Raw genomic sequence first — 14,369 nt, forward strand, 5'->3', positions numbered from 1 at the left:
CAGTTTTACCTCTGGCCCTGCCCACCCCGGCCCATGGAAGGTTGCCCATGGAAGGTTGCCCAAGAAGGAAGGTGGCCCTCAAGCTGGCAAAAAAATGGTTTTACAGGATACCATTCCTTGTGAGTGCTGGAGGCAGACAGCAGGTTTGTTTGGGGAGGAGGGAGGGCTGTAGCTTAATGGCAGAGCACATGTTTGGCAAGCTGAAGGTCCCAGGTTCACTCCCTGGCTTCAGAAAAGGCTAGTAGCCAAGGAAGGCATCTGAGAGTGTGCAAAAATAAAAAAAATAAAAATCTGAGTAGCTGCAAATTTGAGATTCCAGGAAGAGTGCCTCCTCCCTTCCCTGATTCATTTTGGCTGCAATAATCTCAGAAACTCTAATAGAAAAAAATTCATCTGCACAGGGACCTTTCCGAATCAGATGCGATCTCTCTTGCAGGTGGCTACAGCTTGAAGTGTGGTCCTATAAAAATGCTCTGCATAGCTGGGCCCTTGGGCTGATTTTTTTCTGCCTGTATCTCTGCCGGGTCCAAGTGGCCTTTAATTAGGGGAACTTCACCCTCATTGTGATAAGCAAGATTTGTTTCTTTCCGGGCAGCTGGTTCAGCACTACTATACCCTGACAATCCCCTGCCCATTAGACAGCCATCATTTTTCTCTCTGTCTGTCTTAGCAGACAGAAAACAACTGTCTCTCCAAGCTGCCTAGACTTATAGGCTATCTTAGATCCAATGCAAAAGACTGACACAGCTCATTTATGTCTCTTGAAATTCCGTTGGCTGTTTAATTAAGCAAGGGGCTTTTCTCTGATACCCTTGGATAAATCTCCTGTCATCACCATCCGTTTATTATCCTCCACACTGTAGTATTATGGCATTTCAAAAGAAGGAGGATGAGGTCCCCTCCTCTTCTTTCAAGGAATGGATAAATCTGTCAATTTCGGTTCCTGCTAGAGATGGAGGAATCTGTCAGTTTCAGTTTATCTGTTTCTCATTTGAATGAATGAATGAATGAAACTTTATTTTTACCCCGCCCTTTTTCCAAACTGGAACTCAGGGCAGTTTACAAATAAAACTACATGTAGTTAAAAACATAGAAAAACATACAATTAAAATACAATTAAACAATGCACATCCTTAAAACCTTAAAAGGCACTTAAAAATCTAAAAACAATTTAAAATATTACAGATAATAATATAAAACAATAAAACAAGCCTTGTAAAGCCCAATCCTTGCCTGGTGAGGCTGTCGATGTGCTGAACCGTTGCCTGACTGTGGTAATGGACTGGATGAGAGCTAACAAACTGAGGCTGAATCCAGACAAGACTGAGATGCTGCTGGTGAACGGTTTCCCGGATCGGATGGTGGATATACACCCTGTCCTGGATGGGGTTACACTCCCCCTAAAGGACCGGGTTCGTAGTCTGGGGGTTCTTTTAGATCCTTCCCTGTCACTTGAGGCCCAAGTGGCATCGGTGGCACGGAATGCTTTCTACCAGCTTCGGCTGGTAGCCCAGCTACGTCCCTATCTGAGCAGGGAGGACCTAACATCAGTCGTACATGCTCTGGTAACCTCACGACTGGACTACTGCAATGCGCTCTACATAGGGCTGCCTTTGAAGACAGTTAGGAAACTACAGCTTGTCCAAAATGCGGCGGCCAGATTAATAACGGGGACCAGGTGGTCGGAACACATAACACCTGTTCTGGCTCGCTTGCACTGGCTGTCAATATGCTTCCGGGCTAGATTCAAAGTGTTGGTTTTGACCTATAAAGCCCTATACGGCACGGGACCACAATACCTATTGGAACGCCTCTCCCGATATGAACCTGCTCGTACACTACGCTCCACATCGAAGGCCCTCCTCCAAGTTCCGTCTCATAGGGAGGCTCGGAGGACGGTGACAAGATCTAGGGCCTTCTCAGTGGTGGCCCCTGAACTGTGGAACAGTCTCCCTGAAGAGATGCGTATGGCGCCGACATTGCTCTCCTTTCGGCGCCAGGTTAAGACTTGCCTCTTTGCTATGGCGTTTTAATATGTAACTCGTTTTAGTTTTAAATTTTGTTGTAATTGTTTTTGATTTATTGTTTTATATATGTTTATCCTGTATTTATTATGAGATCTGAGATGTTTTGTATTTTTATATTCTGTTGTTCACCGCCCAGAGAGCTAATGCTAGTCGGGCGGTATATAAATCTAATAAAATAAAATAAATAAAATAAAATAATCCTAAACACCTTCTATCCCAAAAGCCTGTCAGAATAAAAAAGTCTTTACTTGCCGACGGAAGGATGGCAAGGAGGGGTCCATTTGTGCCTCCCTAGGAAGGGAGTTCCAGAACCTAGGAGCAGCCACTGAGAAGGCCCTATCTCGCGTCCCCACCAATCGCACTTGCGAGGGTGTTGGGACTGAGAGAAGGGCCTCTCCTGAAGATCTCAGGGCCCGGGCAGGCTCATACAGAGAGATACGGTCTGACAAATAGCCTGGACCTGGGCCATATAGGGCTTTAAAGGTCAAAACCAGCACTTTGAATTGTGACCGGAAACAAACTGGCAGCCAGTGGAGCTGTTGTAACAAGGGAGTTGTATGGTCCCTGTAACCAGCCCCTGTTAACACTCTGGCTGCAGCTCTTTGTACCAGTTTAAATTTCCGAACAGTTTTCAAAGGCAGCCCCACGTAGAGCGTGTTACAGTAGTCTAAACGAGATGTAACTAAGGCATGCATCACCATAGTCAAATCAGGCATTTCCAGGAACGGGCGCAGCTGGCGCACCAGTCTTAAATGGGCAAAGGCATTCCTGGCCATGGCCGAGACCTGGGCCTCCAAGTTCAGAGCTGAGTCCAGGAGCACACCCAAACTGCGAACCTGTGTCTTCAGGGGGAGTGTAACCACATCCAGCACAGGTTGAATCCCTATTCCCTGATCTGCCATTCGACTGACCAGGAGCACCTCTGTCTTGTCTGGATTTAGTTTCAATTTGTTCGCCCTCATCCAGTCCATCACTGATGCCAGGCACTGGTTCAGGACCAGGACAGCTTCCTTGGCTTTAGGTGGAAAGGAGAAATAGAGTTGAGTGTCATCCGCATACTGATGGCACTGAACCCCAAACCCCCGGACAACCTCTCCCAGTTGTTTCATATAGATGTTGAATAACATGGGGGACAAAACTGAACCCTGAGGGACCCCATAGGTCAACGGCCAAGGAGTCGAACAGGAGTCCCCCAGCACCACCTTCTGAGTTCGTCCCTCCAGAAAGGAATGGAGCCATCGTAACACGGTGCCCACAAGTCCTATCCCAGCAAGGCGGTCCAGAAGGATACCATGGTCGATGGTATCGAAAGCCGCTGAGAGGTCCAGTAGAACTAACAGGGACACACTCCCCCTGTCCAGCTCTCTGTGAAGGTCATCCACCAAGGCGACCAAAGCTGTCTCTGTCCCGTAACCAGGCCTGAAAACAGACTGAAATGGATCCAGATAATCCGTTTCATCCAAGAATCTCTGGAGCTGGGCGGCCACCACACGCTCTATTACCTTGCCCAAAAACGGAATGTTGGAGACTGGCCGATAATTTCCCATTATAGAGGGATCCAGGGAGGGCTTTTTCAACAAAGGTCGTACAACTGCCTCTTTTAGGCGAGATGGAATTCTGCCTTGTTGTAAAGAGGCATTAACTACTCCCCTCACCCACTCGGCCAGTCCCCCTCTGGCACTTTTGATAAGCCAGGAAGGGCAAGGATCCAGCAGACATGTGGTGGCTCTCGCCTCTCCAAGGATCTTGTCCACATCCTCGGGCTGTACAAATTGAAAGGAATCCATTATTATTGGACAAGCAGGGGCCAAAGTTACATCCCCTGAGACTGTATCAATTTTCGCGTCCAAGTCGGAGCGAATCTGAGCGACTTTATCTGCAAAGTGCCTTGCAAATTCTTGACAGCGGGCTGTTGAGTGGTCTATATTACCCTCCTGGGGACCAGAGTTTAAAAGACCCCTGACCACTCGAAACAGCTCCGCTGGACGGCTCCCAGCAGACGCAATGGTGGCAGAAAAGAAAAGTTTCTTCTTAGCCCGCACTGCCACGGAGTAGGCCTTCAGATAGGCTCTAGCCCGTGTTCGGTCAGACTCGCACCGAGTCTTCCGCCAACGTCGCTCAAGTCCCCGTCTTATTCGTTTCATTGCCACCAGCTCCCTGGCAAATTTCTTCTAAAGTACGTACTTTTGTATCCAGTTTTATTTTTTATTTAACAAAATTCATATAATGCTTGTTAATAAAGTCTCTAAGCAGTTTACCAAAAAACCACATTAAAACTATCAATAAAAAAACAGTTAAAGACACGTATTTAAAAACATTCAAAAGAAAATGTCAACAGAAAACTAAAAAGAGATTAAAATATGTCACCTTCTACATCTGGCAGGTTTGCCTAAACAGAAACATTTTTATCAGGCACTGAAAACAGTACAGTGAAACCTGCCTGATGTCAATAGGCAAGGAGTTCCAAAGTGCTGCCACATAGTTTTGACCAATATACAACTTTTATAAGCATTTTCCCCTTACATCATTTTTGTATGATTTTCACTAATGTATGTATTTTTAAGTTCACTTTCCCCTAAAATATGTATTTTTGTACACATTGCCTGGTTGGAGAAGTGCACGGCAAAATTCAGAGAAGTGCAAATTTCAAAGGACAGTTGGATTTCGGGTCTCATATTGGTTGGAAAGGTGAAAATTAGGTAATTTCTGATTAAAACACAAGCTAAATTGAATTTCTCCCACATCTCTGTCTTCCACCTTTAGCTTAAAGCACTTAAGATATCTGTGAGCAGCACAGAGAGCTAGAAAGTACATGCTTAAATTATTGTTGATGGCTGGTAGCTCCTAGCTGCTGGACCACACCCTTCTTGCTTGAGTTAGGTTTTGGTAGTTCTGAATGCAATCAGAGAAAGGTGTCTGAGCTTTTGCTGCCGATTGGCAAAGAGGAGCTTGGAGTGAAGGTGGGTTTTTTAAGAGCACAGTGCTGACTCTGGGAGGACTGATGCTGTTCGAAAGACCAGCAGTGTCTTCGCCCACTCCCATAATGCTCACCTTGTATATTTGTAAACAGACAAGCATTAGGAAGGAATGTAGAGAGAAAGTGCCTTATAATGAGTCAGACTTGTTGGGAGTAAAGCACCAACGCATGTTACAAGTGACCGGAACCAGTGGGGAGCGGTAGAGAGAAAGGCAATCTATTCTTTCCTCTGCTGATTCTTCCTCTAAAGTGTCTTGTTGTTTTTGCAGGCTTTTCTCCTCCCCTTCTTCCCTTCTCTTCTGTCTTTCCATTTAGTCAGTGATGGCTCCCTGACTGCAGGCCACATGACTGCTTCAGCATGTATGACTTTACCTTTTCATAGTGATCACCCTTAAGCTTCTTTGTTCCTTCAACTGCCAACCTTAACAGATCAGCTATTTCTGTGCTCTGCTGATGTACGTGTATGCATCTAGGTCAGGATCGTCTACACAAAGGTTTGAGAACCTTTCATTCAGTCCAAGGACTGCATTGCATCATGGGAAATGTTCCAGGGGGCCCATACCTGTGGTGGGCGTGGCCAGAGGCAACGAGTGGGAGGAGCAAGAGATGGGCCTCTTACTTTAATACAGTAGGCTACATTCTAGCCAAAGTCAGAGACTTCTGTACATACACACCTCTCTATCCAGGCAAGTAGGATTATCACAGTTGGAGGACGCATTCCGGTTAGGCAAAAGCACTCAAAAAGTGGGTGGAACAGGGCCAGTAAGGGGTGTGGCTTGGGCAGAGTCTCACGGGCCAGAGGAAGAGACTGGGAGGGCTGTATTCACTGCTCCCATGCCTTAAGTTCCCCAACCCTGGTCTACACTGACTGACAGCAGATTTCCACTGTTTCAGACAGGGGTCTTTTCCCAGCCCTATGCCAGGGACTGAATCGGGGTTTTCTGCAGGTGCTCTGCCACTAAACTATGGCCCATCTCCTAAAAATAGAGTAAGATTCCAGTCCTCATGGTTCTGAAGAAAGGGCTGATATAAATAGGAGAATGATAGCTGCCTTATACCAAATCAGGCCGTTGGTCCACCTAGTCCAGTATTGTTTACACTGAGTGGCAGCCGCTCTCCAGGGTTTCAAGAGGGTGGCTTTCCCAGCCCTACTTGGAGATGGCGGGGATTGAAGCTGGGGCCTTCTGCATGCAAAGCAGGTGCTCTGCCACTGAGCAATCGCCCTTCTGTACAGACCATCATCCTTATCATGCCATTCCGTGTTAGCCCACAGGCATGTATGCTGGGAAATGCATATGGGTTGAAAGAGGACACCTGCAAAACGAGAGCCATCTGGACATGCCCAAGAGGTGCCCTTGCATAGCACTTCATGGGTGGGGGTGGGGGCAATGAAGGAGGTAAGCTAAGGGTGGCTGGAGTTGGAGAAGGGGGATGGGGGGAGACACACTCAAATGTCAAGAACCAAGATGATAAAAACAGGCTCTGCCAATGTGGATGAGATAGCAATGCTATTCCAGTCCTCTGCCTTCCATGTAGCTGTGGCCAGTTGGCTGAGACAATTCAGCAGAAGCTGGAAAACAGAATGGGGGGGGGGAACGGACTGATCCGAGAGGCACCCCAATAGCTGGGACTAGGGGTAGGGGAGAAATTGGTCTGAGATTGCGCTTAAAGGCGAAACGATCTAATTTACATTTTCTGAAACAATAGGAGAACTGGAAACACAGCCTTCCTTCAAAATTCGCACGTCTCCAGATTTTGCGTTCCAACTGGAAGAGTGTCCATAAACACTCATGTATTGGTAGAAATAACATAGCAAAATGCATTACATTAGGGAAGATTACTTTGGGGGGGGGGAGTGTCTATTATTTACTTATTGAATCTCTACCCCAACCGTCTTCCTAAAGGAGCCCAAAACTGCAACACAAAAATTGCCTTGGACAAAATTGCATACCAAAAAAGGTGTATACTTTGTGCATTAAACCAAACAAAAACCATCCATCAGGCATTGGTCAAATGTGGTTGCAAAATAAGACACACGGCTACTCTAATCAAATAAAAGTACGCCACACAATCAGCTAATGGCAATCCTGGGAGCTGAGAAGGGCAGCTCCAGATGATCTGTTTATTACACATTCATCCTAATTTCTTTGCACAAAGCTTACGCAGAAGTTAAAACATTTGTGTTCTTTATTGAGCGTTTGTTCTGATTTATTTGCAGGGAGGTTATACGAGATGAATGCTCTTTCATCCTGATTCGCTTGTGGGGTGTTTTTAGATGTCTTCCCATTAATCATTCGTTCATCCCACACTTTTCAATGCATTTTCCCCTGTCACTTTCCAAACGGCAAGAAATTCAGTTCTTTTTCAAAGTGGATTTGTTGTGCTTGGGTGACAGAGCACCACTTCAATTGTACAAAGCTACGTTTCCCAATATGCACTGAAATTCCTCCCTCAAAATACTGACAGGCTGGAGGTACCCAAATACAGAACGATGGAGACAGGGACAATTAACACATGGGCTTTTCTACACAATAAGGAGACTATATAAGCTGCTGCCTTATGTTGCATCAGACCATCAATCCATCCAGCCCAGTTTGACGTTTTGCATGTGTATTTGCATCCATCTGCATTATAGTTAAGATACATCCCATACACACACTCTGTCCCTAGACTGAACCAACTTGCAGGGACACATATATAAGCACAGACAAAAGCTTTAAAGTCTGGGATAAAAGCATTCACAGAAGCTCTCCAAAAGGCAAAATAGCAGCGGTATTTTTTCCCCCAGGGAGAGGGAAAAGAGTGACTTTTCCTGCTAAACTGAGGTAGTTGGAGAAGAACAGGGCACAGCGACTGTGAAAAGTTGTCATCGGATTAAGGAAAAAGAAGACTGTTGGCAGAAGGAGAGGTGTGTGCAAGGAGAACGGGGGAAATAGGTTGGGAAAGGAAGATTTGAGAACACTGGAGAAAGTCGAGGTGTTCCCTAATAGGCTATATTTAAAGATCAGACAGGAGGAAGGGCAAACTTACCTGTTATGTCTTTGCAGCTGGGTTCTCCCTCAGCAGCAAATACCTCTTGAATTCTCCTGGATTGCTCTCTGCTTCCAACTGCAGAAATGCTAGGAGGGATCTCTCAGTCTAAGAATATCCTGCAGGCAGCCCCAGATCTTGACAAAGAAGGAGGACTCCTGTCAGATGGACAGGAGGGACTGTGGCATCCTGAACTGAGCTTCCTAACTGCTCAAAAATTTGTGTCGGGATTGTAATGAGCCATCTGCTCCCAGCAGGAAGAGAGAGGACAATACAAGAGCCCCCCTCCCGCTACTTTTCACAGGTGTGCCTTTCTCCATCTGTAAAAAAGGAGAGGGGGATCATAATGACCCACCTTACAGGGTTATTGTGAGAAAGGTGCAGGCTGTAATGCTCTATGCTTGGAAGAAACCGCAACTGCTCAGTTGGACTTGGCCCTGGCTTTACCTCCATCTTTTGCCCAAGAAAGGGTATTGTCAGGGGCATGAGACAAAAAACATATTTCAGCCTAATGAGTGTGCCTGACCCTGTCTTTTCAAAAAATCCCCCCATCTTTTCAAAAAGCTTTAGTTTATTCCACAGCTGGAGGCAGCATGCTTCTGAATACCAGTTGCTAGAAACCACAGGAGGGGAGAGGACTCAGGTCCTGCTTGCAGGCTTCCCCCAGGCACCTGGTTGGCCACTGTGAGAACAGGATGCTGGACTAGATGGACTACTGGCCTGATCCAGCAGAGCTCTCCTGAGATTCTAAAAGTAGTTCCCTGACGACTTACTAAGAACAAAAGTTGAGCCTGGCTGCTAGATCAGGTCAGTGGCCCATCTAGTCCAGCACCCTGTTTTCATTGGCCAGCCAGATGCCCCAACAGGAAGCCATCAGTATTTGGGCTCAGCGGCATCACTAGCGGGAGTGCAGGGGGGTGCGGACCTCCGGCGCACGCCCTCCCAGGGGCATGGACAGGGGTGGCTGGTCTCGCGCGCGCGCGCTCACCACACGCTCCAGGCTGAAGGTGGAAGGCCCGTCCAGGCTTCACCGCCAGCAAGCGGGCGCCCGCTTTCGGCACGCACCGGACCGGGTGCCAGGGGGCAGCGGCATCACTAGCGGGAGTGCGGGGGTGTGTGCGGCTCTGGGTGTCACCCCCCTCATGGTGTCACCTGGGTGCAATCCGCACCCCCCGCACCCCGGTAGTGATGCCCCTGTTTGGGCTGCATACAATTTGCACCATATCATCCAAGGAATAAACTGCTGCTGCCTGTCTGCTGAGCTGAAAAATTAAAGCTAGCAGCAGTGGTGCCTAGGTCAAAACAGTGATAAATAGTCTCCTTCCCCCCTCGTATCTTAACATTATTATTGTTTGTTTCAAGAAGAAATACTAAGGGGGTTCGCACATAACAGCAAAATAACAAAATAGAGGGTTTTTAAAATTAGTTATGTTAGACATTCAGATTCATGTTCCACAACAGCTTATGTGTGTATGGAGGGGGGGGGAGAGACCAGCCCAGTGACCTAGTGGAGGGTGGGAGGAACACAAGTCATGACATCTAAACCTTTAACAACGTTCTTATGTGCAAGGACTAATTTCAGCCTGTCACTGCCCTGGAGTGATTTCAGATTCTGGGGTCTCAGCCCTCAAACAGCTGGAGCAACTAGGAAGGTCTTCTGAGAACGTGCAGAGTTCATTTTCTTGCCCTTTCATCGGGGAATTATTACTCCCTCCATCTTCAGGGTTTGCAGGCTGACAGTTTGACCTAAGGAGTCAAGATTTAGGGTCTCTAGGACAGGGAATAAAATCTGGAGATGAGTGGCCAGAACCGAGAGGTTTACTTTCTGCCTGATTTCATCGCTTGTGCTAGCCTCCAGGTTCATCAGGTGCCCCGCCCAGGCTCTACTATGTCCCGCCCCTATCGCACGAGGGCCCACCCCTTAGGTCACAGGCTCCGCCCCCACGAACTTCCATCTGCGCCCGTTTTGGAATCTGGGCTTTTCCTGCGCCATAAATACGACGCAGAGCCTGCGATGCTGCTTATGGTGACCTCCCTCCCGCGCCGCAGAGTGCACGGCTGCTTCCACAACAATGGTGCAAACACGCGTCGATCGGGGAGGACAGGGTTATTAGGCAGGAAGAAACGGCAGCGTGGAAGCCCCGCGGAGGGGGCCTTCGCTTGCCCTCAACAAACATGGCGGCTGGAAGATCTCGCGAGGCTTTCCCCTGGCCGAGGAAGGTAGAGGCTGTGATGGAGGCGCCCCTGCGTCGCTATGGCAACGGAAGATGCAGTGGCAACGGTCGCTGGGTCTCTGCGCTCTTCCGTTCCCTGCGGGCAGGTGGGCGCCTCTCATTCTTCCTGCCCAGAGCCCAGCCCCTAGCACCCATTTCCGACCAGTATTGGGGTGGGGATGGGGGCTTCTTTTTGGAAAATCCCAGCCTGGGAGGGATAGGAACTTTTCCAGGGAAAGCGAACTTGCAGTTTCCCTGGGTTGTGTGATCCATCCATCGTCAGTCCTACACAGAGTAGCCACTCTCTCGCTCTGTCAGCCTCACCTACCTCACAAGGTTGTTGTGATGGTAAGATTGGGGAGAGGCCCAAGTATGCCAGCCTGAACTTCTTGGAGGAAAGGCAGCATGTGGGGTAGTGGTTAGAGCGTTGGACTGGGACCCGGGAGACGAGGGTTCAAATTCCTGCTCAGCCATGGAATTCCCTGCGTGACCTGAGGCTAGGCACTGTCTCTCAGCCTAACCTACTTCACAGGATTGTTGTGAGGATAAAATCGGGAGGGGGAGAACCATGTTTGTACGCCACCTTGAGCTCCTTGGAGGAAAGGTGGAATATCAGTGTAACTACAGTATAAATAATAAAATAAAAATAAATGCTGATTGGCTTTTTTCCTCTTCCTTTTTTTTTCTTATATAGGTGTATAACTACTTTGTTCCACCAGCATGGCTTTCTCACCTTCCTTTTTCCACTCGGACGTGCCAGGAAATGCCGCCAAACCAGTGAGCATCACGGTGCTGGATGGACACGACTTGGTAAATGTTTTCTCAGAGGAAGTTTTGATTTATCAAGTTCAGTATGGTATCAAGATTTGTATTGTATCGTTATGGATCTTCAAAGCATATCGGCATCAGTAGGTGCTGTACATAAATGAATAATAAAACAAGCTGTGCCCAGAAGCTTGCAGTTCAAAGGTCAAAGACACCTTAGATTTGGGAGGCAAAGAAAGAATCATAAAATATAACAAGGATTAATTGGGTGCAATGCTAATATTTATTTCTGATGCTTTTGAATCTCAGAGTTGCTCTTCGCTTGGAGCTTGGTTTGATGTAGAGCAGGGGTGGGGAACCTCAGGCATGGGGGCCGAATGTGGCCTGCAGACCTCTCTGCCCGGCCCTTGGGGCTCTCCCTGGAGCCTTCCCTGATCCTCGAGTGCTTTTGCCTGGCTGGACGATGTCCTTGAACTATGACATTGCCTCTCGAGTCTTGCTTGCCTAGATGGATGGAGATGTGTGTCGAAATCTTTTGTGTGGCTAGAATGTAGCCTACTGTGCAAAGGTAAGAGTTGCATCCATTGCCCCATTTTTTCTTTTGGCCTCACCCACTACTGGCATACAGGCAGACCCCGCTTATACGGCAGGTTCCGTTCCGGACCCCCGCCGTAAAGCGGAAATGGCCATAAAGCGGAACCACATTGAGTATAATGGGGTGCGTCATGCGAAAATGCCGCAAAATGCTGCAAAAGCGGCTTTAAAACGGGGAATGAAAGCCGCCGCATTATCAGAACGCCAGGAAGCAAAGCGCTGGTAAGCGGGGCCCTACTGTACTTTAAAAGAAGTCATCCAACTACAGTGCAATTTGAACCTTGCATTTTTCAATCCAGACATTCTGTGCTTATTTGCTGATTCTGCATAATTTATTTTGCTTCCAGTGGCCTTAGGGGAGGAGTGAGAAATAATGAAGATCCTTCTCTGACCACTGGGAATCCAGTTTAGGCAGTTGAACCCCCTAAGCTTAGTACAAAATATGGTTTTGTATTTTGGGGGTTAATTCCAACATAACGGCTCTGAGATTTCTCCAGCCAGGTCATATGTGGAGAAGGAGTGTGTGGTCTTGCTCAGGTGGTCTGACGCTTGAATCTACCCTGCACAAAGAAAGCTGAGTGACAACATCTATCTGTTTGATAGAAAGGCGTCAAAGGAGATGGGCCAGTTACCTTTGTGCGTGTCGAATACAACAGTGTCGTGCTTGGTGACTCTTCAAAAGTGGATGCTTCCCCAGGCGGAAGTGTGAGGTACAATTTCGCCACCACCTTTGACTGCCACCCTGAAGGGCCGCATAGCCTGGACGACATTGCACACAAGCCCTTACTATGTGAGTAAGAGTGACCCTTCCTGACTGGTTCCCCCCACACCTTCAATAGGAGCTGCTCGTGAATTGAAACTCATTTAGAAATTGAGAAAGAAGAGATTGTTTTGCTCTTAGACCGTTTAGGGGGAAACACTGTATGCTGGCCTTATTTCAGCCATGAGAACGCCTATGAATGACTTCTAATTTCAAGTCTTCAAAGCACGTTGCGTACTTTAATCTTAATAATCTGGGTGGCCGCTGTAAGAACAGAATGCTGGACTAGATGGGCCGCTGGCCTGATCCAGCAGGCTCTTCTTATGTCCTTGTAATCTGTATAGCAACCCTATAAGGTAGGTCAGTTTTATCCCCATATTGCAGACGGGGGCTTGTCAAATACTACCTAGTAAGTTTGTGACCGAGGTGAATTTTAAATTGTGAGCTAAGCAGCTCCCATGTTACACTATTTCTTTATTTGTTACTGTTTCTATATTATTAAATAAGCCTTGGTTACATCTCATGGTTTATCTAGAGATAGCTAAACCACAAGCCCAGGTTCAGACGATATGCTTTGGACAGCTAGCTGGGTGATGTAGGGCTGAGCTACTTAGAGGTGAGGTTCTTAATTGGCTAAATTCTAAGGCAGGTCTAAATTTTCAGGCCTGGCTTAGGGAAGCCCTGGACCGTGGAGATGCATGCCAGAGAGAGTTAAATACAAAGGAGGGCAGTTATGAAAAAGCTTTATGTTTATTGCTGTCTCTGAAACTTTAACCCACCACTTACATGTTCAAAGAGGCAAAGCAGCTCCAGAAACATATGCAGCAACCTGATGGACCTTCCTTACACTCTTGAATGGGGACCCCTAGAAAACTCAGCAATACTAGTCATTTGGGAATATCTTTTCCTTTTCCTGATACAGTATTCAGGAGTTATATTTTTACGTTCCTCTTCTTGGTTCACTCTTTTCTGACCTAAAAAGATATAGCCACGGGGTTAATTGCTTTGCTGTTTTTTCACTTTATTATTACTTTCCTTTGTCTAATTCTCTCTGGAGATCCTCTATGAATGCCGTGTTACTTTGTATTAACTTTTTGGGAATGCAGAAACATGGTGGTTGTTTTTTTAAAAATGAAGGCATTTCAAGTGATATGGGGCAGTATCCTGGGCATCCCTGAGAAGCTTATCAGGACTGTAGTTCTTCAGTGAGATGATACTGGAGTGTAACAGCTTGTTTAAAAAAGAGAGAGCGCCCCGTTTTCTTACTGTTGGGTGCTCCTGCATCACTGATGCTGAAGGGACTTCATCAGATCTTACGCTTTGGTATTCCCAGTCACTGTGATTGAAGTCTTGCCAAAGGAGAAAAAGCAGAAGGAAGAGAAGACTGTGACTCTCGGTCAAGCCGTGATGGACCTCCTGCCTCTGCTGCAAGGTGGGTAATGGAGTTCATTCTCTGTTCACTGGAAACACACCCAAGGGAAGTTATACAGTGGCCCGGCTCACACATAACAAAACTATAGCTTGTATAGTTAAACCATGGCTGTTTTGATCGTGACAGCTTGACCAGGGGCAGCTGATGTGGTAGGTTGGTGCTGTTGCCGCTTACCTGGATGGGGTGGGGGTGAGGAAGTCAGTGGTGCGTGGGCTCGCAGGTGGAGCCAATCTAGCACTCTTAGCGCGCCTTGCTCCCTCCTGCCTCACCCCATCCAGTAGGTGGCTGCTGTCAGGAGGGCAGCACCTCCCTACCATGCTGGCTGCACCTGAGCTTAACCACGGTTTGTTCCCAACAAACCATAATTGTAAGCCATGGCTTGCTGTCGGCTTATGAAACGTGGCTTGTTCCAACTGTGGCTTGCCATCAGGTGTGAATCCATCGTGGTTTATTAACTATGGCTTGTTTGCCCACCCCACCCTAAGTGCTTTCCAAACCATAGAGTTGCATGGCAAGAGCAGCACAGAAATGAAAATGATTCCAAGGTTAAGCAGCTCCCCCCTGGTGCTTT

General features: G+C 47.4%; 2 protein-coding genes across 11 annotated transcripts in view; one reads left to right on the forward strand and one right to left on the reverse strand.

The window, feature by feature from the left end:
- MSS51 (MSS51 mitochondrial translational activator) overlaps positions 1 to 8,125 on the reverse strand; it is a 38,626-nt gene extending 30,501 nt beyond the window's left edge. For both annotated transcript variants that reach the window (XM_061599841.1, XM_061599840.1), the window contains exon 1: positions 8,035 to 8,125. The gene's annotated coding sequence lies outside the window, so the exon portion shown is untranslated. The remainder of the gene's footprint in view (positions 1 to 8,034) is intronic.
- A 1,797-nt stretch (positions 8,126 to 9,922) lies between these two features.
- Positions 9,923 to 14,369, forward strand: part of CFAP70 (cilia and flagella associated protein 70) — a 36,865-nt gene continuing 32,418 nt past the window's right edge. For 2 of the 9 annotated variants that reach the window (XM_061599868.1, XM_061599872.1), the window contains exons 1-4: positions 9,923 to 10,354; positions 10,942 to 11,057; positions 12,214 to 12,396; positions 13,700 to 13,798. In XM_061599868.1, coding sequence (XP_061455852.1) covers positions 10,302 to 10,354; positions 10,942 to 11,057; positions 12,214 to 12,396; positions 13,700 to 13,798 — 451 coding nt within the window. In that variant the 5' untranslated portion in view covers positions 9,923 to 10,301. Of the gene's footprint in view, positions 10,355 to 10,495; positions 10,596 to 10,941; positions 11,058 to 11,760; positions 11,829 to 12,209; positions 12,397 to 13,699; positions 13,799 to 14,369 lie in introns of those variants that run through there. The other 7 variants (XM_061599863.1, XM_061599864.1, XM_061599865.1 and 4 more) reach the window with 6 other exon arrangements.

This window comes from Rhineura floridana, chromosome 17 (assembly GCF_030035675.1).
Source record: "Rhineura floridana isolate rRhiFlo1 chromosome 17, rRhiFlo1.hap2, whole genome shotgun sequence".
Taxonomy (NCBI): domain Eukaryota; kingdom Metazoa; phylum Chordata; class Lepidosauria; order Squamata; family Rhineuridae; genus Rhineura; species Rhineura floridana.